The 27,368-nt window shown below is 40.0% G+C and overlaps 1 protein-coding gene across 6 annotated transcripts in view; it reads right to left on the reverse strand.

Annotated features, from left to right (window-relative positions):
* The window catches only part of LOC139676330 (BEN domain-containing protein 5), an 893,330-nt gene that overhangs the window by 401,815 nt on the left and 464,147 nt on the right, over nt 1-27,368 (reverse strand). For 4 of the 6 annotated variants that reach the window (XM_071565175.1, XM_071565174.1, XM_071565172.1 and 1 more), the window contains exon 6: nt 25,665-25,704. In XM_071565175.1, coding sequence (XP_071421276.1) covers nt 25,665-25,704 — 40 coding nt within the window. The remainder of the gene's footprint in view (nt 1-25,664; nt 25,705-27,368) is intronic. The other 2 variants (XM_071565176.1, XM_071565173.1) reach the window with 1 other exon arrangement.

A 27,368-nucleotide genomic window follows, 5' to 3' on the forward strand; every position in this document is an offset into this window, starting at 1 on the left:
GAATTCAAAACTTGTAGTTATCTCTTTGGCAGCTGATGATAAAACCTTTGATAGTGCATACTGGCACTGGCAAAATGTCAGAAGACCTACTGTACAACCACAGAAAATTTGACCCACTTTTGTAATACTGTGAGGGTCAGAGTCTTACATTAAATCCAGTGGGAAAGTTTGGCACAAGCCCATTTGATCCATGATATTTAGTTCCATGAATCGGATTTACTCAGCTGCTATCGTTTTCTAAGCTGTCCCTGCTGAATGATTTCCATTTTCTTTCTGCGTGAGAGAAAGTAGCAGCAGATCACAGAAGAGTCTAGAAAATGTTGTTCTAATATTTTTTACATCACTCCTTTGCTGACAGCTGTGACATTTAAGAGAAGAGAAGGACTGGTGAACGAGGATTCACAGTGCTCTCGGTTACCATCAGGGAAACAGCAGCATCGGCACATAAGGGATGTGCATATTATTAAAGTACAAACAAATACACTCAAGCCTGATACACTTTAAACCTGAGACTACAGGAAAATGGGCATTGTTACCATCAGAGCAAACATGTAATATTATCATAGAGAGAAAAAACAGTGGAGTTTAAGAGTCTGAAGGCAAACAAACCACCAAACAAAAAAAAACAAACAAAAAACCCCAAAACAAAATGTCACTCCACACCCAAGAAATAAAAGGCCAGAAAAACACAAATTAAGGCTGTGGCTAATCAAGAACTACACAGGCACATGATAAAGCATGGAAGGCAACCTTAACTCTACCTTTTCAGTAACAATTTGAAAACCAGTCAAAATAATAGAGGAAAATTTTTGGAAATCAGGATATGCAGGATTGCTGTGAAAAATAATTCAAACGCATAAAATAGTAATGTAAAATTGGTAACCCAGTAATCTCCATTCTTTCTTTTTTTCTTATAAACAGACAGTATTCCAATTTGCTTGGTCTAAGGAGAGTTTTCAATTTGCGGTAGTAGTTTTTCTTAAAAATGTCAACCAGTGATCAATACTGCTTCCTACCCACAAAACACTTAAACATGGACCTCAATTAGACTTGTAAATAAAAATGCATGACATTTATGAAGATATGTTTAATGTTCTTCACTGTCTCATGAAGCAGGCAAACACCACAATCTGAGGTCATCTCAGAAAATGATAACCTACACGTGCAGTCAGCTGGGGCTGAAATGTTACTTGAGCTCACTGCTGCCATCAGAGAAAACACCTGACCTGAATGACAATAGTGCATTGTGCCATGAGTTCAGCTGGAAAGGGAGCACTACTGAGCTTGGTGTTTAAGAAGATAAGAAGTTAATAATTACAGAACGGAACATATCATTTTGGAGAGACTTAAGGGAAATTCCCTTCTTGATAAAGGGAACTTTACTGTTCCTGTGGATAAAATGCAGGATGAGCAAATGATTCACTGAAGATAATAATCTAAGAAGACCTCAGTGATAGCTAATGTGCTATCTCATCAGATGGGGAAAACTAAAAATTTAACAATCAATAGAAGACTTCAACCTCAAAACAGGTCCCCTTTATCCTGAGGGCATTCCCCAGGAGGCATGCAGAATTATACTGGGAGTTTTTTACTGACAGGCTCAGACAGTGACCCTGGCAGGAACAGTCAACAAGAGAAAACAGCAAGTAAAACTCTTGACTACTGCAATGCGTGTGATGTGGGACTGACCCGAAGGACATCTGGCAGCTTCAGCTGGTGCAGGAGGTGGCTGCCTGCCACAGAGGATGAGTAAATGGACAAGAGCATATTGCACCTGCTCTTGGGCTCCTGCTGACTGCCAATCTCATTCCAGGTGCAAACTGAAGTGCTGGTTATTAACTATGAAGTCCTTGGAGATACAGCAACTCAGCGACCTCAGCATGTCAAACACAATGGCTCGATTTTCTTGTGATCTTTATGCAGGATAAAACTACTGACCTAAATGAAATCTTCCTTCATCACTAACCATCCCAAGTGGCCAGTATCCTCAGTGGCAGACCTCTGGCCTGAGGCAACTGGTGAAGGTCTCTGGACCCTGGGCACAGTGCTCCACCTAATGGTCCATCAGAACATGGGCATCCTTCCCTCCAGCATCCTTAGCTGAGGCATCCTGGATCTAACTCTTCTGTGACAGCAATAGTGATTCCCTCAGGAATCTTCTTTGGAAAAATCAAACATTTTCTCATGAAAAATTCAACATGAGCAACAGAACTATAGGTAAAGCAGATTGTGTTGAGTATAGACTATTTATTTGGAGTTAAGGTTTTGCCTTTCATTTAATGTTGTGACACTTGAATGCTGCTGTGATGGGCACCTTATAAATGTCTGCAACTATAAAAATGCATTGGGTAAAGTGAAGCAAAAATCTTTAGAAAAAGGAAAGTGGAAAGAGCAGAAACATGCCTCTGTGGCCCAGTTTGCTGGGTAGAGTCCAGGATAGAGGCCATGCCTGTTCCTCAGTGTGACACTCACTGACATGGTAGGAGTCATGTATCTCTGCATGTTAATCATAAGAGATGAAAAAAACTCTGATTCTTACATAAAGACTCAGATTATTAAGTGACAAGTTACAAAATATACTGCTAATATTACCACCATTAGCATTTGTGAATAACCAACTTTAACATGAAGATTTCCAACAACCCAAATCCCAAGTGTCAAAACAGCAAGTCATTTTACAGACAGAAGAGAACAAACCATTAAGTCTTTCTCATGCTTTAAAGAGGAACAACCACCAGGCTTGGAGAATATTCCCTTCTTTTCTAAATGTTTTCTCCACGTGAGGCAACATGACCTGCTGGCCTGTCATCTCTCCTTTGCCACTATGGTATGGCTCTATATATGAACTTCTAAGTCTTGAATTACAGAGAGCATAAGGTTTCACTATTCTGTCCTGCAAGTAAAGTGACTGAAGATGGAAATTTTCATGGTTATTTAACTAAAATATCCTAAAATAAAGTGTTATGTTACCAAATTCATTAACTTAGTCAAAATCTTCCAAATGTGGGTCTTTATTATTTGCTAAGAAAAGGAACATTTAACAATAATTAACACTGGAGAGAAATTATTGAAGCATATTTCTCTTTGCCAGCACAAATGCTGGAGGACAATCTCAGCTTGGCAGAGGTCAGCAGTAACATTCCTACTTGAATTTGTCCTGACTATTTAGACAGCTTAAGGAAACCTGTATCTCCTTTTTTTTTTCCCCTGGAGTATGCATGCTTACCAGTAACTCTTGAACCTGTTGGACAATTTCAAGCTATTAGACAAAGGGTATTGGTCTGCAAAATCAGAGTTTCCTTCATTTTTAATGAAAACAGGCAGACCATTGAAGGGGAGAGAGAGAGACTATTAAAATGTCTTCATCAGTGGAAAATGTGTACTATGAGCTCACTACTTATTAAAGATCAGGAAGCCTGTACTTGCAGGAAGGCATTATTAATCTTTCTGCTAAGAGAACTGCTTATTGTAAAGGGGTGCTTGGTACTGCTGTGCTTCCAAGATATAAGATGACAAATTCATTAAATGTCAAAATAACTGTTTATACACCAGAAATAGAGCAGACAGGGCACTAATAGGGCTCTTTGTGTGCCTGAAGGAAGCTGCTTTCTCTCCAAACACCCACCCTGTGCAGCTGAATTCCTCATGCTTGTTTGTGGGTCAGAAGATAGTACATCTAGAGGATGAAGAGCGAATCTTGGGCAAGCAAAGCAGAGCCAGGCAAAATGCAGAGTCTCTGCCAGAAAGCTTTTTACACAGCCCTCACATGCCTCTGCTGGAAAGGAGGAGAGAGCTTTGCATCTGGCCAGTGCAGCTGCCAAAGCCACCCCAAGAGTGATAGAGGAAAACATAGAGGAGGAATGCCAAGGGCAGCACAAACGTCTCCGCCAGCACGAGAACGTGATGCCAAGTGAAGAGTGCAATTGCATGCCTCCACCTTGAAAATGGCATGCCTTTTTCATAAAGGAAATTTGGATGAAGGAACAACCTGCCTGGGCCCATTTTTTACATGTTTTTAGACTATGTAAAAGGAATAAATGACCAAAACACTCGTGTCTACACCTATAGCAAGCCCAGTGGTAGTGTGAAAGCTGCCAGCATAACTAAATGAAAACTGCATTGGTGCCAACCACAAACCTCAATTGAGGAAAATATTGCAGAGCTTGGCAGCTGGGGTCTCTGATTGCCATTCAAACAGGTGGAGATGAGTACAAATGAGACCTTAGTATCTGGTGATCCCAGAGCCAAAGAATCAATGGATTGAAATGATAATGCCAGAGATTGCAAAACAGTAAAGAGAATAAAATGGACAAGAGTGGAGCTAAACTAGGATGTGAAAATCCATCCACCTTGGATCTCTCACCAATGAAATGGTAAAATCATAGAGTATTTCCTATTGGTATTTAGGTCATGGGCTTTTTTAAGGTGTAAAAGCACATTAATATTAGAATAGTTTCTAAACCAGATGAAGCATATTAACTGTGATTCATTGAAGATACAACATCAATGTTGTCATGTCTCCATTTGTAAAAATCCAAATTATTGCTTCCTTTGATCCCCGAAAAACAAGCCTTAGATGCCTTTGAGAAAATATCCTCATCAATATCGAAGTACTTACAGAGCAATCTGCTTGCAGGGAGGGAAAGGACTAAAACTGGAAAATGAAACACTTGAACTGCAGCCTTCCACTATTTCTTCTAAAACAATATGGTAGGGATGCAGAGTCCACAGGCATTAGCAATAAATTAGGTAACTTCTACCTTCAGGTCTGCCTTTACATCAGAGCCCAGGTTGGTGGTGAATGAAAGTCATGTCCATCCACGGGCTGTTTGCTGGCACAGTAGTTTCGCAAACGCGTTTGTGGCACCAGTCCCATTCCTGGCTGTCACAATTGACGCTAATTAACACCCTTGCTGACAGCCGTGGGGGAAAAGGCCAGGGGCTGAATGGGCACAAAGACTCGATTACCCTTTCTGCTCCAGCTTTTCCCCTTCAGGGGAGGAGTGGAAGCACACTGGGACACAGATTGGCCTGCCAGGGCCTGGTTGTGTCTGTTCTGGCCATGAACACACCAAATTCCACTGCTGGAAATTTCTGGTCTCCCTGGCTCTCTACAAATCCATTCAAAAATAAGAGAAGAAACAGAAGGCACGTTTTATAAACAGAGCCTAGAAAAGACATTACAAAGCTAGCTATAATTTAATTGTTTGTCAGCATTCAGCATATTCTCCATTAAAATTCAAAGAATAACCCAGACCCCAAAAGAATTATGGATAAGAAGTATGGTTTATGTAATGTTATTTCTATTTCTTATGCATAGGAGCATCTTTCTTCTAACACCGTGCTGGAAGTGTTAGGTTACCCTGTCAAATTTTTCAAGTCTGCCACTGAGAAGAAAAGACCAATGCTGTGATGAAACTGAAGAAACGATCTTAGATATTTTTAATGTACCAGCTTTTCAGAAGACAGTGACTTTGGTGTGTCATTGAATAAGATCTTCACACTCTAAAAGCTGATATCTAGTGTGTAAAAGTCTAGAGCCCTTATATAAACAAAGAATAACCCTGGAAGTTGGACCTTGTTTATACGAACTAGCAAATGACTGCTACCAAGTGAGAAGTCATAAAAGCAAATCTGCTAAACAGAGTAGTATTTCTGGGGTAAATCAATCTCTCATTTGGCTTTACTTCAGGCTTCTATCAACTTGATTTTCTCCTTACAGACCATTTAGGGAATCAAGGCTAAACAGATGAGTGAATAACACTGCATTCAAAAAGCCACTTTATGTTGTATGTAATCCACTCCCTGGTCAAATTTTTGAGTTTCCCCCACTGCAGTACCTTCCTAGTGTTCAGTAAGAGGTCATACAACTTTAAGAGGAGAAGAGAAAAAAAGTGCTTCATAAAAGAGAAACCTCTAAAAATAATTCACCCAAAAGAAACCAAAAAAATCCATTAAAAATAGTATCAACAATACTTATCAAATCCTCCTTCGAGTGAGATCAATTGATTATTGCAAGTTACTCCAAAGCAAAGCATTAGAGGAACAGAGTGGTAACAGCCAACCTACTGCCTCATTTCCAGCACCAATCCATGTCAATTGTTTCCCAAGAAGAAAATGCATTTGGCAATGGAGTGTTGTAGTGTGCTGGGACACTGTGTATCAAGCCCTGATGCATGAAATGTGACAATTCTTCATGGTTTTCCTCCTAGGCTATAGAAAATTTAGCATATAAACATCCAATATTAATTCAAATCAGAAAATAAGGAAAAAATCCCACTTAGAATCTTGTTTTGGCAGTTTTGAGAGGGGAGGCTGTTCCTAGATGCTCAAGGATCCACCCACAACAGGCTGTTACCACACATGACATGCAACCTAAGCAGATTCTGCAGAATTCCCAGTTATACACCGACAGATCTCATGGCAGGCTGAAGCCTTAACTACTGCATTCAACTTTTAAGGCTTGAAGCCAAATTGCAGGGTGGCAATCTGTGAATTCTTAGAAGGCTAGTGAGCTTGTAATTCTCGTATCATTTGTCCATTCTGATTACTACAGGCCTTTTTAAAATGGTAAAATATACTTTCAGGTAAAAAAAATTGGAGACATGACCTCATATTTCATTAACAGAAATATTAATAGCATTTCTGAATGGTTTCACATGTGAATATCAACATCATTTTGTTTATCAAGTGCAGAATTCCAACCTTCCAGTGATAAAGATAACAACTACTAAATATTGTTCAAATCAGCAAATAGTTAAATGCTTGTCTTTCCACATGATGCATTATAGCAGCTGTTATTTTACTTTGTTAACAGCAGTTTTTCTCTCACTAAATTAAACAATACCAAAACCATTTCAAATTGAGTGCAGTTTCATTGGGCCCTGAGTTAAAAAGAATTTGGGAGAAACATGTTTGACAACTAGTAAGTTAATGAAACATTTCTTTCCTCCATATGACATCCAAAGCATTTTAAGTTTTCAAGCCAGTCTCCTGAGTCCCTGTGCTCCTCATGCTTTGGTTCACATCACAGAGCAATCCTGGAGCACACAAAATGGATTCCCCTTGGATGAAATGAAATTAGAAGATGTGCTCCAAGGGCTCCAACCACCAACAGGCATTCAAGCCACAGGAGCAGGCTAGAACTGATCCAATGTAAAACCATTAGGAATGCACAGAATAGGTATGATATGCCTTCAGTGCCAAATGTGCTGCTCCAAAAATCCACTTCTGTCAGTCCATACAATTTGCTAATCTAAACACAGCTTGAGCAACAGCAGCTGGGATTAGATCCAAGTATTTATCTCAATTGTCTCCACTCCAGAGCTTCTTTGCATGCTCAGAGTAAATGTTTTCAGATATTTTAGTTGCATGGGGCAAAGAGGAATGAACATTTTGGTACTTTTCACTTCTTGTTGCAGTGACATAAGTAGTGGCTGATGGGAAATAAAACAAATACTGCAGATTGTTTTGATTCCTGTCAAGGCTGTTATTACATTGCTTACATATGACTTTTTTTTGTTGTTTAAAAAAACCAAAACCCTTTGCTAAGTAACATGTTTGCTTCTTCACATTATTTTTGTCAAATAATCCAGACTATCTCAACATTCTCCCTGTCACATTCCAGAGTATGGCAGAGCATAGATAAAAATGATTTTCTGGGGTTTAAAGCTGAGAAAAAACATGGATCCCCACAGTGAATTCTCTCAGTCTTTGGGGGAATCCTGAATCCTTGAATCCCACTTGTTCTTCATACCCACTCTAAGGATGTACAGAAAAAAAACCAGGTTTTTTATTTCATTTGCAATAGAAAAGGGCTCTATGTGTAACTTTTAAAGTAAGTCTCTCAGGCACAGTGACATTCAGTACCTTGCTTTAATTGTTTTGAATCTGAAAGTTAAATTCTATTACCTCCACCACGACTTGAATATGAACTCCTAAGGAATGCTCTTATTTGTCAAGTTGGCTGAGTGAGGAGAGCAGTATCCTTACAGGGATTTCAAATCCATCCCCCTCCAGGAGGTAACTGCCACTTGTAATAAGGATTTTGTTTGCAATTTGCTGTACGTTTCCTCAGGATGTCACTTTGCTCATCAAGCAAGCCTGCAGGCACTCACTCCACTCCAAATAATATAAAGCCATTAAATTCTTCCTCATGTTAGGGGGAACCACAAACTTCCAACCACCCAGACAGACAGGTAAGTGGCAAAGTAACCTTCAACTCCATGAAAGCTATTTCTCTTCTGTGTTATTAGTTTAGCAATGCAAGCTCCCCATTTCTAGTTTGATCTTTAACTTCCGTGAGACACTGTCAGAGTTCCACATCTGCAATATGAATAATATGTGTTTGCCTCAGAAGCAGATCTGCTCTGTTTGCTCTTTATTCTGCACTCTTCCAACAGCTTTTTCTTTTCTGGGACATTGCAATGCAGCCCAAAATTTTTCAGGGGCAGTTCATCACAATGGACACTTTGTTCAACGTAGAAGAGGAGGGAAGTACAACAGAAATGTCATTTTTGGTAGACTGCTCAATGCTATGCCTGATCCACACATTTTGGGGTTTATAAGTATCTTCTCATTTGTTCATGTAGCACTATTAACTTCACAGAACTTCAGCAGCCAAATTATTATGGTTTACTCCCACGTTCTCTTGTCTATGTCTTTCTTGCTTAACACAGCATGAAATACTTTTACTATTTTACATGGTGTAATTGGTCACCTAGAAATCAGGAAAAACTGTGCTGAGTATTTGGGAGCTGACCTATGAGCTGTTCTTGTGTTGATACCACACATACTCTATTCTAAAACTTCACATATTCTATTAAACTCAGACTGCTACCACTTCTCCATCGTAGCTTTTCTAACTATATTGCTTCCCACTAGCATAACTCTTCACCCTGATAAAACTAAGATGTGTTTATCTCCTCTGACTAAAGGGCAGACCTCCCCAGAAATCCATCTCTGATTCTCTGCCCCTTTCGACAGTGTCTGAGCATTATATAGAGATTCAGATCAAAACAAAGCTGTAAATTATTTGCCAGGCAAGCTCTGATTTCATCCCTCCATAGCAGGCAAGTCCATATAATTTCAGCCAGCCTTGGAGAACACCAGCCTAGCTCATGCACCATCCAGTGCAGTTAATATTACTGTAAATACTGGACTTTATAGTCCATATCATGCTGTACAAAAGACCTTTGCCTGTTGCCATGGGATTCTGGTCCTGATTATGAGAGATACACAAAATATCTTTTGACAGTTCTTTGCTGTAAATATGTTCTTGCTTGTAAATTGACCTCTTATTTCCTGTGTACACGGAGACATAACTGCCATTAAGGGCTGTGAATGCAGCTCTCTCATTTGTGTAGACACAAACACGTACATGCATGAAAGAATTGTTATGCAAAAGGTAAATTACACAAGTAAAAATGTAATTTGGAAACTGATTTTTTTTAAAAAATACACACATGCTGTCAGTAGGCTGCCTTCAAATGCTTGTATCACCTCCCTGTCTCACTTTTGAAGACCTAAATTGAGTTTAAAGTCTTATAATTTAAAGTGTTTTCACAAATCCCGATACTTCAGTGCCTTTTCTAAGTGGATACCAGAATAGCACATGTTGAGGTATAAAGTATTTTGATATTCAGTTTTGACATTGTGATCCATTCTATGTCCCTGTGTATATTCTGTATATTAAAAAAAGAATAAAATGCTTTGAGTAGATATCTTTCCAGGCTTCATCCAACTCAATTAGTAGACAAACACAATCCCAAATTCTTTCAGTCAGTACTGCCTCATTAAATGGGCTTCAGCTGCGTTCCTGGCTTTAAGAAGCAGAAATCTAGGGGGTTTTCTATAGTGAAAAGCATGTTGTCTGACTGGATCCAGCCCATCAAGAGATCAAGGTTGCACTATAGGACTAACCTTTCCACGTCTTTCTTTACCATTCAACAGCGATGTCTTAATCACCAACAAATCATCATTAGAACTCACATTGGACTCGCCACCGTGAAAAGAAACCCATTAAAAAGAGCCCTATTCAAGCGAGGTCCCCCCATGATGAGTGATTTGTGAGACATGTCAGTTGGCAGATCTTTAACCTATTTAATACATTCTATATTTTAAAAAAGTTGTAGGGTACTAAATCAAACACCTTAGAAAGATTATGCAGCAAACTTTATCAACCAAATTTACAACATACTCAAAGGCCAAAATTAATTGTTTGGCACTTCCTCATGAAACGCTGACTGCCTTTCATTGGTGTTTAACTTTTGCTAACTAAACCTCCATCAGTCTTTTAATTAGTTTCCTGCGGGCTGTTGTCAAAATACCATTCTGTGCTAACCTGAGTCACATGAGTTGCCTTTTGGAGTATTTGCACAATAAAATGGCATCCCCCTCATGTTCCAAGACATGTTCATTTACAATGGAATTGGGCCTGAGGTGGTCCCAGCTCCTCCAGGACAAGGGATGTCTGTCTCAGCCTCCTGATTTAGGAGTGTTTATTCCTAACAACATCCTTCTCAGTTATTACTGGACATGAAAGCATTTCAGTACAAGCTGACAGAAACGAAAAGAAATTCTTCCCAGGTGCATCTGCCTTTTTGGCATGATCATTATGACATAAAATCTGTAGAGTTTTAGTTTATTTAAAATAAAAGACATCCCAACAAATATACTGAACTAGAACTTTTAGTAAGCCCGCGTGGATTTTTCTTTCATGTCTTTAACTTTTCCCCTCCTTCTATTTATACTTGAAACCTATTTATGTCCCCTATTCCCATTAAGGCGAAACATTTGCTAATAATTTTAAATGCTTTCTTCATTGTATCACTGAACCAGAATGGATTTTTAGCTAAGTTTGTTTTCTTTCAAGTCAAGGGATGTGGCTTTGGAGATATACAATTAATGTGTTTTCTTAAAAATAAAGAAAAAAGGAGAGAGAAGTAAATACTGCAGAAAAATATTTTCTGTTCACATATTTGCTGAGAAATTTCTACAGCTGTAGAAATTTACTCCTTCTCAAGCACACCATAGTACAGGTTGCAAATGCCTTCTCTTCACCCTAAATAAATATAAACTTGTTATGATCCTTGGGCCAGTAGTAACTTGTATTTATTGTTGTATTTATCCATCATCATGTGGTTCAAAATACAGCTATGCAGCAATGGCTGCAGCATTTTTAACTGTGAAAAAATCCCCATGAACTTTAGAAACTCAGTTCAAGCTCCATTTGCTCTAGTGGCAGATCCTACAGAAAAACATCACAGTTCCACTTGATTTCTTTTCAGATGAAGTAATTTTACTGATCATCCCCATTGTCTTTCAGAGTACCTCTGCTATCTCTACCACCTATTTTGTGAGCAGTGCATAGTTACATCTATTTTACTCTTTAGTTTTCCTGATATTCTGAAACACTCTGCATTTTTGACTGCTTTTGTGCTCTGGGCAGACATCTGCAGTGATTCTAGGACATCACTCCTGGCAGGCAAAGCCCCTCAGTCAATACTACTGCATAGAAATTTGGGGCATTGCATCCACTGATCTTGAGAAGCTTTTAGCCTCTATATAATGAAACATAATCCTGGGAGGAATGATTATGAGGAGGAATGATTTCGTTGTCCAAGGAAAGTGTATCACAGCCACATTTTAAGGAAATCAGGAACATGCAAATATTCTGTCTCTGGATCCTCATCTGTCTGAGCTGTCTACTCAAGTCCTGGACAGAAATAAAGTTCAGTTGTGTCTGTCTCCTCTGTGTTTCTTAGCAATGTCACAACAGCACAGGACAGTTTTGATTAAAGTAAGAATAAAAAGGCGATATTATTATCAGCACCACAAATACATTTGTTACTGACCTCTACAGTATCTGCACGTGCATCTGAATTGGGCTGTGTGTCTGTGCTCCAACGAGGGGAATCTTTGGAAGGTAATAGCCACATGGACACAGTCTTTCTTTCAGGAATTGATCATCTATGAACAGCTAAAATACAGGAGAAAATGTTCTGGCTTTAACAGCCACTGATCTGTGAAGCACTAAGCTGCATCAGGCAACACGATGGTACCATTTAAAGTTTCAGGAACACACTGCAGATTTCCAAAGTCATTCAGCTGTTTGCTGGGTGAGGTTTGAAGCTACACTGATGAGTTATGCAACCTAATGCCCAGCTTTTCAACTGTTCATGTAGATAAGTCCATATAGATACTGTTTATATAAACAAGGGTTCTGTTTTGCATTTAACTTGGCAAATAAAGACCTAAATACACAAATATACAAAATTTTAATCCAAAGTGTCTCCTTTGCTGTTGATAATAAAGTTTACAACAAATAAGAGATAAAATATGTAAATATTTGAACAAAAATATAATTAAAAGAAATGAGAGAAACTCCTGTTTTCACAGCTGGTCATTGGTGCTAATTGTCAGGCTCACATTTCATCTTCAGGACTCAGTTGATAAAGGCAGCCATGACATATTTTCTATCAAGAAGCCATTCATTTATATAAAGACGCAAACCCCCACTCCTCTCTCCCAAAACAGCAAATCCAGTTAGCAGATTTTACAAGACATACTAGTGCTGCAGTTTCACTGATTCGAATGTAGGGGACCTGCATCACTTGGGAGATCTGCAAAAGCTTTTTATTACTTGTTGAAACTTTTTCCTAATATCACCTGCTATTGTTTTTCTAACTCCTCACTTTCAAATGCAACTTGAAAACACTCAACCTCCCACAAAGCCCATCCACCAGCAACAATAACTTTGGAAGAATGGAAGTTATGGGAATGATGCTCCTCTACTAAGAATAATTTAATTATAAAAGCCACCTTGGTAACCTTTTTGTATGAAGCACCAAGTGGACAGGAGCTGGGGTGCTCCTCTAATCCAGCCCCTGGTACATCACAACCTTGGTGCTGAGAAATGGTTTTCTCCTGGGATAAGAGGCTAATTTATCACCTTTATAATGATGTGTTTTTCTTGTTTCATCCAGCTGCCTTCTTTGGAAGAAACGGACAGCTAAAGAGATTTAAATAGATTATATCCTAATTAATAATTAACATTTGAAGCAGATACACAAAATGGCTTGTAGCCAAGTGGGAAATAAACCCCTTTTCTTAAAGCTACAATTAATTTCTTCTAGAGATGAAATGATAAGAAGTACAAGAAAATATTTAGAAACATTTATCTGCACATTGAAATACAAGTAAGATGACCTGGAAAACGTATGAAAAGGTTCTTGACATCTGGTTCTCCATGATAATATTCATCCATGGTACGCAAACAAAATGCTGAGTGGCAAAAACACCACAGACTTCTGCTCCTATCCCAAGAAATCTGTTTTCCTCCACTCCACTATTTTTTATTTTTTTCTTAGCCTTTGTCTAAAAATTAAATAACATATATGAAATTAAGCCAGTGTAGGAAAAAAAAAGTCAGGCAGGAAATCCTTATATCTTTACTTATTCTCAGCAAAGTCTGAAAAAAAAGAGTGAGATTGAAGATTGATGAGCTTTACAGACTCTGTTACAGCAAGGATTGCAGGACCACTTTGCTGCCACTTTTAAACTCTGGGCTGCAAGGCTGTGAGTCTAGAAAAGGATATTTTTTGGTATTTGAAGACAAGCCTGAAAACATGTATTGTATATATATTTTAATAGTAAATAAAGCGTTCTATCCCCCATAACTCCAGCAATGCATTTCAGTACTACTAAATTCAGTCATTACGTTTGCATTTACTCAATCTCTTTTTATCCCAAAAGCATTTTCTCTTCTCTCAAAACCATGGCTGTTTTAATCCCAAGGCCCAGAATGCAAACACATTTCAGCATTGACAGCAGGAGCAGAAGCTGAGTAGCCAAAGCAAGACCTGTTAACTCTCACAGCTGATGTCACTCCTTCTGTCTCAGATCCCCACAGATGATATTTCCCTTTATCCTGCATATTTCACAAGCAGCAGGCAGAGATGGTATCATATTCTTCACCCTGACTCTTGACATATATGGGGGCCTGAGCAACCCAATCTAGTTAGCAGGTGGCAACCCTGCACACAGCAGGGGCCTGGAACTAGAGGATTTTTAATGTCCTTTCCTGAGGAAGCCTTTTTATGATTCTATGGAGTAGCATTTCAGGTGGGAAAAAACATGGAGGATTCAGTCAGAGCCTCCTTCTGACAGGTGCAATGAATGAAATATCATGAATGTACTTGCACCTCAAGCACCTGTGCCATTCCTGACAAGACCTTGCCAGCCAAACGTGGTCATTGCTCCAAGACTCTTCCTCCCTTGGTGACCCCTGCCTTCAGCATCACTCCACGAGCCCCAGCACCGTGGCTGGCCTGACCTTTTCCTTCCTCCTTACAGCTGCCTTGTCTAATCAGGTTGGAACCAACAAATCTTCTCCAGATGAATACTGTACCTAGAAAAGTGGAGGATTTGCCTGCTGATGGGGCCTTTGGTACCACTGTAATAACCTGGATAATTACAAATTTTTGTCTTGAGTCAAAGCACGCAGGTCAAATGGGCAAAGATGCTTCACATGGAAGCTGACAGCATCATCTTTGAACATGTGAACATTAAAAGAAAGGAAACACACCTTATTTTTAAGTCTGTGCTAGGAAAACATCTCTTGCAGAAACTGAATAATAAACACACCGCATGCCATCGTAATGTCCATGGGGGGAGGTGAGGAATTGCTATAAAACATACTATTCTAACTACTACAGATGTTGCTGCTAGAATTTACAGCCTGCTCTGCCTGCTTATCTCTCCTTACCAGTTTCTGCACATTGAATCACATTCAAACATGGGCCATTTTAAGCCATCTTTTTATTATTTTAACCTTTTTTTAAAAAAGCTACAATTAATTTCTTCAGTGCTGTTCTGTAATGTTAAATAAATTCAAGACCTGTATTTACAAACCACATGCAATCCTATTTTGGCACATGTAAATTGCATGCAAATACATTCTAAATTAGTTTGTTTATCATTCCAGAATTCTAATCCAAAGGTTTTGTTTTTTTAAATTTAGTTTTTATTCTGACATGTTTACAAATGAGTTTGACTCTGGAAAATAACTTAATAAACTCAGGGTTGGCTATGCAATTAGAGGAGACATCTGGGAACCATAAAACCTGGAAAACAATATTTACATCTTTTGTACATCCAAGATTCCACTATTTTTTCCTCCCTTAAATTCATCATTTTAAAATATTGCAGTTATTTTCATATGAGGACAAACAACAAGAACTCATTTTTATAACCAATGACCCCTCTCTCCAATGAGCAATTCATGGGGTAGCAGTGGATAAAATGCACAAAGTAGAAGATTTCATTATAAAAAAAGAGAAAATGAAAAATAACTGAATTAACATTGATCATGACTTTTCAACAGCATTTCTTATTATTACGGCCAGGCAAAGTCTCTGGTGGGCAGTAAAGCTTTCCCATGTATTATTAGCCCTCTACAGAAAGCTATGAAAAGACACAAATCTGTTTTGTCAAAGGACAGAAGAGCATTTAGTTATAAGAGAAAGTATGGTCATAATCCATTGTGGGGTTAAAGGTGAAGAAAACAGAACTATAACACAAAGCCGTAAGAGAGTAATACTCCTGCAGTTAATTCCTGCACACGGCGGCACAGCCGCCCGGGGTGGGGGGAGAACACATTCCCAGGGCAACCTGACAGCTCTCCAGTTTGTATTTATTAGCAGCAGCACTGGTATGGAGCATGTCTGTCTGTGCTGGCAACAGACAGGCATGGCACCATGGCTCCTTGTCCAGAGGGCTTTGTTGGGATGCCACAAGTGGCCACACACCTGATGGAACAGTCAGTGCTATAGCAGAGGTGGCCCCTGTGCCTGGGGGCAGGAGGGCAGGGGGATGGGAATGCCTTTCTTGGCTGTGCCGCTGCTACTGGTCCAGAGCCCAAAGCAGCTGCCCCAGGCACCCACACTAGACCATTTAGGAAAGTTTTCCAGTACGTAGAAAACTATTTGAGTGCTTGGATAGCAAAGCTCAAGCCCATCCACTGGAATGAGGAGGTTCAGGTCAGGATTACAAACTAAGAGCATGAAGTTGCTCTTGCTGTCAGGTTTGTTCAACCTTTGACAACAATTAGGGGTTTGGTCCGAGTCAGCAGCAACTTCAGTGCTCTGGATCAGATCCCAAGGCAAATGGATAGCAGGTCTCAGTGAGGATTTCCTTTACATGCAGCCACACAGTCCCTGGAAGGAACAGCTGGGAGACAGGTTCAGCACAGGGGATGGCAGCAGCACAGCAGAATTTTGCACTGCTCTGAGGCTCCCCAAAGGATGGGCAGGAAAATCAAGGTCTCTTCAAATAATTTTTCTTTCCTTCTGCTAGTCCACAGAGGATAAGGACAAGGGATGCAGCTGTGTAACAGGGCAGGTAATATAATAAAGCATCAAGAATAATACAATCTTCTGCCATCTCCTAGGTATTTTCAACACACATTTTAATTTTGGTTTCTATGGCCCAGCAAATACAAGTTTCTGGTTTATGTTGCCCTCCTCAGTCCCCACTGCAGACCTTATCCCTCGCTGCCTTGTGCCCCTTCCCGTTCAGCCTTGCTCCTCTGGCAGCACTCTCTGTTCTGGCACTCACAGCATCTGCACGGTCCAGTGCAGGCTCTTGTGCAGACACCACAGCAGCTGCAACGTCAGGAGCAGACCATGGTGTTAAAAGAGTATTTCACCTTCCTTTAACCTGCTTTTTAAGGACACTGCAGTGATACTACTGCCTAACAGTACTCACGTTATCTCATTTAGCAGCATCTCAAATAACTCCCTATACTGCACTGAGCTGTGTGATGAACAAGTCACTTTTCCACCATGGGTTATGTTGCACTTTCAGTCTGAACTCACAAAACCATCACACCTTCCCCATTCAAATCTCTACTAAAAATTCTCTTGTTACAAGCTCAAAATAATAATAGAGACTCTGGGTTATCCTTTCTTGTGGGTTTCCCTGTGACCTTGGCTAACTGCTTTTATGGAAAATGTTCTGCATACCGGAAACATGAGCCCACTGGCAATTCTTAGAAACAAATGAGCTAAGAAAAAGTCCATTGTGCAGTTTCAGAGCCCCTCTTCCTCAGTCCCACTCATTGTAGCTGTATAATTATCACTGTTTGGCCGTTTTCTGTTAGATCAGCGATTGGAAGAAAGGGGTAACAAAGAGGCACAGGACTCTAGAAGGCAACAAAAACAGCAGTGGACAACTTCTCAAAAATATAATGCAGTTCTATAAAAAGAATATTTTTGACATTCCCTTTCCATGTTTCCTGCCCACCACCCCTCACTTTGTCTACTTAAGTTGCCAGCTATCAAAGGGCACTTTGGTATCACAGTGCATCCAGCACGATGACACCCCTGTGGGCTGGGATACATGGATGCTGCTAAAATAGAAATGAAGCACAGTTAGCTGCATGTGACTGGCTAGGTTAAAAAAATGTCATAAACTGAGATTCAGGTCCAGGTGCAATTCAACAGCACTGGAATGACAACACTCTAAAGCCAGTGAGGAAAAGGACCCAGGGCTTATCTGTCTCTGGCACAGCACCCAGGTAACAGGGCTTGTCGGCATCTGGACCCACACTGGTGAGTCTTCTGTGAGCAGCTCTGCAGTTCAGGTCTCTGCTGGCTCATGCATTTCTGAATTGTGTTCCATTTTGTAGTGTCAAAATAACCCTCTGCTGTCTTCTAGATATTTAATACTGATTTTCACTAAGTTTGTTCAGGTCACTAAGCAAAAAAAAAAAGAAAATCTTAAATGAAGAGGCTGTTTCCATATAGGTGACCTTGAAAATGAAATTTCATTAAAAAGGAAGAACACTTTCCATTCTTTCTAAGAACATCTGATACTCAAGAAATGGGTTTTTATGAGAAGAAAAAGTTACTATTTTAAGTTTTCCCTGAGCGTATGCTAAAAGAGACGGAGCACACACCTGTGCACCGAACTGCTCATTTTCACTCCCTTTAAATGAGCAAGATGCTCATTCTGCACACTGTGAAGTAAAACAGAAAGCATCATGTGCAAACATTTACAGCATAAAAAGCCTTGTCACCTGGGATCATTGCTGCTTCTGAAAATTTTGATCAAAGATAAAAACCAAGACAACTCATTGTAATCAATTATGCATAGATAGTCCTCAGCCTATGTGCAATTCATAAAAATAATGCTAACAAAATGTGGATTTACATGCAGAAATAAAATACGGACATGGTCAGAACACTAATCTTCTGATTGCTATCTTAAACAATCCCAGCACTTTAAGCGAGTCTCTGGCTAAAAACAGCACCTTGGAGAAATTTCCAGCAGGTCCAGCTGCCACAAGCGGACCTGCAGAGCCACAGCCCAGGACCGGGAGAGGGTGACAGGAGGCTGCACTCAGGGAATTGCCGCTGCAACAACCTGGGCTCAGGTTTTACGTCTGTGCTGGCAGAGATGATTAACCCCCACACACACCCTCAGAGCCCTCATGGTGCAAAGAAAGCAATTACTGACTTATTTTAACAGACGAACAATACATGGAGGCAAACACAGGTGACGTGCAGCAAGGGTTCCACTGTACACACACCCCTATAGACAGACCAGACCAGAGGCAAAAGGCAGTGATCACCCTCCCACATTAGCCACTGAATTCCAAAGGCACGTTGAAGATGTATGCAGGTTTCAGGCATGTATGAACACGCTGTGATCACCGTCCTCACGAACACCAAACTCACACCTCGAGGTCTTTTCTATGTCTTTTTCATTCACCCTTGTAATAGTCAAGTCAAGGAATTCACGTTGCAATATCAATCCTCTCGTCAACTCTACGCCCCTCAAAAGCTGTAAAATATTTCTGTTTCCAAGGCAGAATTTAGTGCTGCTTTGCTGTAGCTGCCATGCTTTCGTCACAGCTCTTACACATCTTTGCCTGGGTGAGCCCCGAAGAGTGCGCAGTGACTTAATGAGCGGATCAATTACCGTTCATAAGAAAAGATACTGTCTCTTTAAAGGTTATTTGAAGGTTGATTGCTATCTTATTGCTTATATCCTGCAAATCTATTCAGCCTTATGAATGAATTTGACCTTTTTATACTTACTGGGGGGGAAAAAAAAAACCAGAACAGAAGTTAATTTAGAGCTCCATAGTACAACACTTTTTCCCAGAGAAATGAAAGGGCATTCAAATCGATACCTGCACAATAACACTCTGATGAATGTTTGCACCCAATTTTCTCATTTTGCTAACTTATGATTGGGCATTTTGAATAGTTCTCAAAGAACATATTCTTTATGTGCTGTGAAGTATGTGGTATTGTGTCCAAACAATGCTAGAGGATAATCATTATAGGAGTGTCACCGGGCCTGAAAAGGTCAGTTAGTTAGAAATGTCAGCTTTCAATGCAACTGTGCCGGACCTTCCTATGTAAGGATCCAATTAAAGGGACATGCCAAGGTGCATGGAAACACCATGGTGACCCAGAATAATAATAAGGGATTGTGGAAAAGCTTGATATTTTTTCTTCAGAAGCAATGGATTAGCCTTTAGAACATCTTATCTGCAGTCTTATTTTGACTTTGCAAATATCACTTATTCTACCTGTATCCAAAAAAAGGTCATTTTTTTTTTAAATGCAAAGATGGGGATGAAGCATCCTTACTAAAAGTAAATATTTTATAACTAAATGAGTAAAAAAATCCTGTTTTCATTATTGAATTAAAAAAATGTCACTTCAAAAAACCTCAGAACTCTGATATTTGAGATGGATGTGGATGATGTTTGGGGAGACAGATGGGGATAGGTCAGGGGACAGGCAGAAAGATCAAGAACTTATTCTCTTGGGACATGTGAATAAAGGGAAAAGACAGTGGGAACAGCAACACTGTTCAGTGAGTAGGAGGCATCTCTGCAGTTACTATTCTGGCAAATGGAAAGGTATAAGTAAGAATTAGGAAGGTACTGATCTGCATGAAGGAGTAATTACAAGCATCGATATTACTTCTCCTTATCATAGCAAATGGAAATTCTTACAGCTCTTCAGACACGGTAAAGATGAGAAACTGGATATAGTAAAACTTCCTAATTAGCCCCAGGACAGCTGAAGCCATCCTAATGGCACTAAATAAATAAATAAAATGGAAAAAAAGGCCATGTTCTCTCTCTGCTCTCTATTAGTACATCATCTTGCTAAAGTTTCATCAAGTCTGGAACAAACTTCTCCGTTAGGGTTCAGCTAAGACAGACAACAAGGGAATTTCAATTTGAGCTGAGGCTTTAGCATTTACATTTTATTTGTATGGGAAATTCTTGTACTGTGGGTTCAGACAAACTGTTTGGGGTCTATTGCCTTGGTGAGCAATGAGGTTCTGACTCCCCCAGTTATCTTATAGTATTTTGGGCAAATGGGTGGGTTAACAGTCAGCATCTTAGTGACATGGGGAATAATTTCACCCCTGTCTATCACTGGGCATTAAAAGACTCAATTATTACAGCAATGGTAAGTAATTTCTTTTCTCCACTGCTTTCCAAGTAAACCAGCATGTGAAGCTTCACTAACAAACATGAACAGTCATTACATAAGGCTGTTTAAAAAACTCTGATGCTTTCCTTTGACATGTACTTAGACCAAAATCAATGTGCTATTAATTAATAAGGGCTAGCAAAAAAGTACCTGCGTTTTAGCTGCAAACAACTTTCTGTCACATTTTATTAGTCAGTGTCATTTCTACTAATACCTGTCTTATAGCTTCATGACTTTGAGTTCATATTATTTTCATGCTTCAATTAGAAAGAAGTTGATAGCCAGACTATCCAGGAAGGTAATGGAAAAGTCTTGTAGCAGGGCTTAGTGGTGGAATTTATAGTTAAATGAAACTTTGAAATATACTATAAAACTTCTCCTTCCTTTACGTAGTTTTACTTGAGGTCTCATAAGCAGTAATATGTAGAAATGCAAAACTTAATCAGCTAAAAAATATAGCAAATCCCACATATCACTTTATGCAATGCCAGGAGAGCAGAAATACATTTTCCTAACCAGAGGAAATTAACTAGGCAACAGTCCTATATGTATAATTTAAAGCAGTAAAATATGTATGGCAGAAGCTAAAGCCACCTTAAAAGAATTCAGGGTAGCAGTATATCACAAATTAATGAAATGGAGACATTTTTAGAGCATGCAGCACTGATGATATTAAAGGGGGGAGAATATTTCACCACATAGATCAGACTGATAAATACTTTTAAAATCAAGCTTACTTTCCCTGTTTAAAGGTGTAAGAGCTTGAGTATTAGGGGGAATCATACAAGAGTCATTTTACACTTCTTACCAAGAGAGATTAGGAATGTCTTATTCTGTCCCTGCACGTAAACCTCTGATGTGGTTTACACATTAGGAAAATCTGAGTAAATCAAAAGGCAGGAATTATGGAATCAGTGCTTACTTTATTTCACCTTAAACAAAGCTGAAAGAAACTTAAAAAAATTGCTTTTTATTCCATGCTGTGGCCAAGCTGGGCACTACAGAATATTCAACTACCCCAGGTTTTTTTAAATGCAATCAATTTACTGCTGCCAAATGTAGTAGGTTTATATACATCTGGGAAACATGCACCTATGGTGCTGATGAATTTCTCCTGACATTGCACTGATTTCAAGAGAATGTTATTTTAAATTGGCAGTAGAGAAACTGGTAGAGAAGGATAAAGCCCTGAGGTCGGCTGAATCAAAGAGAATTTCAAAAGCATTTTCCTGATGGTTCTTGGATAATATCACATGTTAGCTATTTTCAAAGCCAATAGTTACCAACACACTTCCATTTATGGCATCAATAATTAAAAATACTTCAGTGGGAGAGGACCTTACCTTACTGAGAGGAGAAATTGCAAAACTATATTATTATCATAAACACAGGAGATGCAAAAAGCTTTGTCTCCATGGAAAAGCTATGGAAACAGGGATATCTTACTTGCAACTACTGAGCAGTTAGCAAAAAATGTGATGTGACTGTATGTGCCTGCTCAAAGTGCTACTAGAACATGATCACATAGAAACTAAGGGCAGATCCTCAACTTCATTGTGCAACAAGGCCGAATTAAACCACCTGAAGCTTTGCTCCTAAACCCCAAAGAATAGCAGTAAGGAAATGTTTTGTATCAAATTCAGAGATAAACCACGTTTAAAGAAAATTGAAATTACCAAAACTTAAATCTCATTATGTCCCACTCCCTGCCAGCACATCCCTGCCAGCTCCTAATGAATGTTTAACAAGTTTCCCCCACCCCACTGGGCACATCAGCTCTGACTGCAGCACCCTGAACTGTGCAGGTGCTGCAGCCTAATTGTACCTCACATGTCAAGGGGCAGGAAGAAAGGAGTGTGGCGAGAGCATTGATAAATAGAACTTAACATTCCTCCAGCCACTCAGCAGTAAGGCAGAGCAGTGAACTCCCCATCACATTTTACAGCGGTGTCAGTTACTTCAAAGGAATACATTTGAGCACGAGGGAGTCTGGCTCACTCCCAGCTTATGCATCATTTGTGTCTGGCTGTTTCTGGAGATCCACAGCAAAGCAAAGACTTCCTCCAGTTTGGGGCATGGTGTGGAGCTTCCTGTAGCTGTTTCCTTACGGGTGCTGGAAGAGGTCAGCTCTGCATGTTGCATACAAACCATGAAGTTGGAGCTGCAGCCCTCACCATCTGTATTTCTTCTTTTTTCTTTTTCATTTTCTTTCATTTTTGTCCAGACTTCTCTCAATCCAGATTACTGATTAATGATCTATACCTTTTCAGTTTAACATATAAATGTGATTTTAAGTCCAGCACCTCTACAGCCAGGTTTCACGAAGCCACACACACATTGCACAGGGTTTGGAAGTCATCTGGAGCAAGGCAAGAGGCAGTGGTGGGTCACCCTCACAGTGTGGGGTCAGGACAGCATGGGCAGGGGCGAGGCTCAGGGAACAAGGAATGAGCACTACTCCTGACCCACCAGTGATTCCTGGGGAATTGTGCAACAGCCACGTCCATGGGGAACCGTGTGACTGCCATGAGATGATGTCGCATGTTCTGTAATCCCACAAACTCCCTTTTGAACATTTTGGCACCTGTGTCTCAACACTCCTTAATTGACATTAATGGCATTATTTTACCTTGCAATTAATCTTATTAATTGGCTGATCAATTTTTGGAAATTGTTTTAGTGGCACATGGAGAAGGGCTGTTGTAATACCTGCAAGGAATCATCATCAACTCTTGACTAAACACACAAAAACTGGCTCAAGAGTGTCACACACACACAAAAAGGAAAGATGATATTCATCATGACAGAGGAGCAAATCACAGAGGTCACCTTAGCTTTTGAAGACATTTGTCTATTCTTACAATTAAGCAATAGGGTTTTGGTGGCCAATAGTGCCTGTGAGCCACAGAGGACTTTCCCACTATAACTGAGGCCGAGTGACCTCCCCCAGGAGCAAAGGCTGCCTGCCTGCGGCAAGGTGGAGAGCAGAAACAAGTCCCAGAGGATTAACAGGTGCTACTAAATACCCCAGTGCCTCATTTGAATCAGTAAATTAAGGGATGACACTGATTGTGGCTGATCTTAGCCATCATAACCAATACCACGACTTTGTAAAAGCAGACTGTCAGTGTCAGATCTTAGAGCTAGGACTCAAAGAATGAAATATTTTAAAGTAGCTGTCTCCAAAGACAGATGAAAGCCCTAAGGCTATGATTTATTTTATTTTATTTTTGTATTTGGAGGGCTGAAACTAGACCCTTTAATCCACAGGCTGACATTTTCCAATCCTACTAGGAATTAAGTGCCTAACTTTTTCAGCCTCTTTGAAAAATCTCAGCTTTAGGCTCTTTGGTAAGTTTGGCCTGATCCAGCACCAAGCCTCTTTTGAAAATGCCTTCATTACAAGCAAAACTATAGGCACTCAATTATGTAATCATGGAACAAATATTTTCTTTTCTTATATGCCCAATATTGTAGGTTTCTGCTTAAATATCAAATGGTAAAGCTTTCATTGCAGAAAAAATACACATTATGGAAAGCTTTCCCCCCCTTTTAGTGCAGTATGTCTACCCACAGTTATTGAAGAGCCTTCCAACTAATTGCTGTGTTGATTGAGTAGATTGCTGTATTAAACTGAGAGATCTGGTGCTATAGCTACTTACTGTGACCACATCTATGCACAAACTCAACCCAGTCAACCCTTTCACTGTTCCAGTGCATCATCTGGAAATGACGAGGAAGGTATCATAACTTTGTTTTACAGAACAGTCTCATATGAAGTTATTCTGATCCCTAACCCTCCTTTTCTCTTACTGAAAAAGTGTCTGTGGACTTTGTTGCCCTTATCCAAGATCTGTGTGTGTTATGATTAAGACCTTCAGAGATCTTTTTCCTCTAGAAATAGGGAATGCTGAAGATATAGAAAATGAAAAATGTGCCAATGTTTGTCCTTGAAGTTGCAGTCAGAACAGTGACAATGGCTGTATCGCACTGTATTGTTGCTTTTATCAGCAAGTGCCCTGAGCATACATTAACATAATTGCAAACTGCATGAAAAGTGAACATGCAAAAATGTCATGCAATTGCCAATAGCCTCAAACATCTGTCCCAACAAAGTGTTCCTCCTCCTTATTTTAATTCTTATTATTTTAACAAGGTTAGTGAAGGAGAAACCATGTCACAGATTATATCTCCATTTAGAGTGTCAGAATAATTATTGATGCAAAATTGTTAGCCAAGCAAATGTGTGTCATATTTTGTTCACTTCCCATAACACCTGTTCACTTTGCTAACACATTATTTCCAGTTAAAGCCAGAACTCATTAGTCCCAGTTAAAGCCAACCTGAAAGCTTAATACATACACACATACATCTGAAAAATTGAAAAAGTTAACCAAAACGTGGCACTATTCAAGCAGGGCATTCTCTGAAGTTGGTGGGCAGCAAACTTCTGTAGCAGTTAACGGCAAGAAAGTGAGCCAGACAAATAACAATAAATTAAAAGCCACCAGCCTTAAGAGCTGAGATCATGGAGCAGCACGACGGAACCAACCTGCATTTCAACCTGGTGCTGAGACCTTCAAAACTCGCTATGCCAAAGAGCCCAACACTTTCCCAATATCTCCTCAATAGGCAAATGACAAAAGCCATCATGAAGCAGACAGTTTAAAGCATTTTAATTGTACCTAAATACTTTCTGACCCGCTCTGGGGTTCTCAGCCTTGAGCTTGGACCTCCTGCCTCCCACCACATGCAGAGAGGGCCACCATCTCCTCATTCCCCAGACTGCTCACATTTGCCACCCAAGGAAAGTCAAGCTTGCATTTCCGTGATACTTGAACACACATTGTGAATTTGAGGGCATCTGCCCTGCAGATATACCACTAACTGTAACCCCAGGAGGCTTAAAGAAATATCAGCACTCCAATTCATAGAGTAAAGGTCTGAAGAGGCAGCTCTGTGAACGGATAACTGCCCGGGGCTTTGCCAAGCACAATATAGCTGTCACTTGTTATTAGGTGAAAGATTTTCTGGGGAACAGTGTTTTTCATTTTGCATGTCAGAGACGGGGGAAAAACACATTTAGACAACCATCTCTTTAAGAAAAGAGAAGAAAGCAGGGCGGCAGAGCTCACTTACCAGGGCTGGTTATTGTCAGGAGGTCAAGCCGGCGTTTCTGCTGAAAAACAAATTATAAAAGGAATTGTTAAAAGGGGACTAATTTTAGTGGGTCATCTTAGACCTGCAAAGTAAGTTCTGACATTTATAGCAGAATTAATTACAAGTTACATGGCTTACAGTAACTCTTTTAGAAGGGATCCACGTGCACTTTATGAGGAAAAAAAACCCCTTGCTCAGTCCTTTTAATGTATTTTTATTTGCACTTATAAGTGTTACTGTTTCTTTTTTGGAACATATACTTGAAATGGATAGCTAGAAGCACAGATGGACCAATATATTTATAAAAGTGATTTCTGATTCCACAGGGAAGAAGACATGGCACCAGGACAAGCAACTCTAAGTTCTTTATTCATATCAATCACCAACTCAATGCCTGTATGTGATCAAACACAATTATATTGCCTTGGGGTGAACCTTTCAAAGACATGTAAGAATATCTAGATAAACTCAAGCCTGATAAAGGGAAAGCTTCTTTTCATGCTGAGCACAGGCAGCCCATGGATCTCATTGCTACTGGATATCCCTCACCCCAAAAGCTTGCCAGACTTGATCATCTCTGGATATCTGTACAGAGAGCAAAATACAGGGAGTTATTATGGCAAATAATCAAGTTTACACAGCTGAGTGGTTCCTGGAAGGGCTGCAAGACTTCAAAGGGCAAATCAACTCATACTATGAGAGAGTTAGGAAAATTTTTTGCCTGGAAGAAGCTCTCCCACTAAAGCTTTTGTAATGATGGGGTGCATCTGATGTTCCCTTTCCCTGTAAGAGGTAACCAGTGCTGCTGCCCTCCTCCATTTTTCCAGTCTTGGGTGATCTCACCATTGGCTCTCTGTAGCCTGCCACTTAAATCCATGCACTCCTGGGCCATTACCATCCTTTTCCACCTTTGTGTGGGCTTAGAGCTTTCCATCACAAGCAGGGCTTTCCCCATCTCACAGACAGACTGTTAATGCCTCTTCATCACAGCACTTTTTAACTTACTGTCTTCTCCCTAACTTTGCCCAAGAGTAGCGTGCCTAGCTGGTATTGAAGATTATACTGTCCAGTTTAATTTCTCTCTCCTAATTTGCTCAATAATGTCTGTGTTGCTTTCATTTATTGTCAGCCCTATTGATCTTCTTCTAATCTAATTCTCATCACTGCATTCACTGTATCCCCTGTGTGACAGCTGAAAGTCCTTGAGGAGGCAACATTGACTTGATATTCCCTACTGTGAACGCTCTTCCTTGGAAATTATGACTGATGAAACTCTTTTCCAAAGCCATCACTTCCCTGTAGTAAAGCTTCACTGGCTGAACTGCATGGGCATGGTCACCCTTTGAACACACCTGAGCTATGGGCCCAGCGTGAATATGGCCTGCTGGGAAGCCAAGTGGAGTGTGAGGCTGAAAAACCCCACATTTTCTGCAACCTTTCTGGCCTTCAGTACCTTAACTCTGCCACAACACAAATCATATTTGTGAGAAAATTCATGTCTGCTTTCAGAGGTACTCCTTGTTCCCTTAACTCTGACGAGTCATCCTGAGGATGACCTTAGCACTCTTGCTTGGTTGCATTTGCTTTAGTGTAAAATACCGAGGCCAGTGGATGCCAAGCCTTTTTCCAGGTGTGCCAGGGTGATGGTAAAAGGGAGAGGGATACCCTGCTGCTGCCTTGTGT

The sequence above is a fragment of the Pithys albifrons genome, chromosome 10 (assembly GCF_047495875.1).
Source record: "Pithys albifrons albifrons isolate INPA30051 chromosome 10, PitAlb_v1, whole genome shotgun sequence".
NCBI classification, from domain to species: domain Eukaryota; kingdom Metazoa; phylum Chordata; class Aves; order Passeriformes; family Thamnophilidae; genus Pithys; species Pithys albifrons.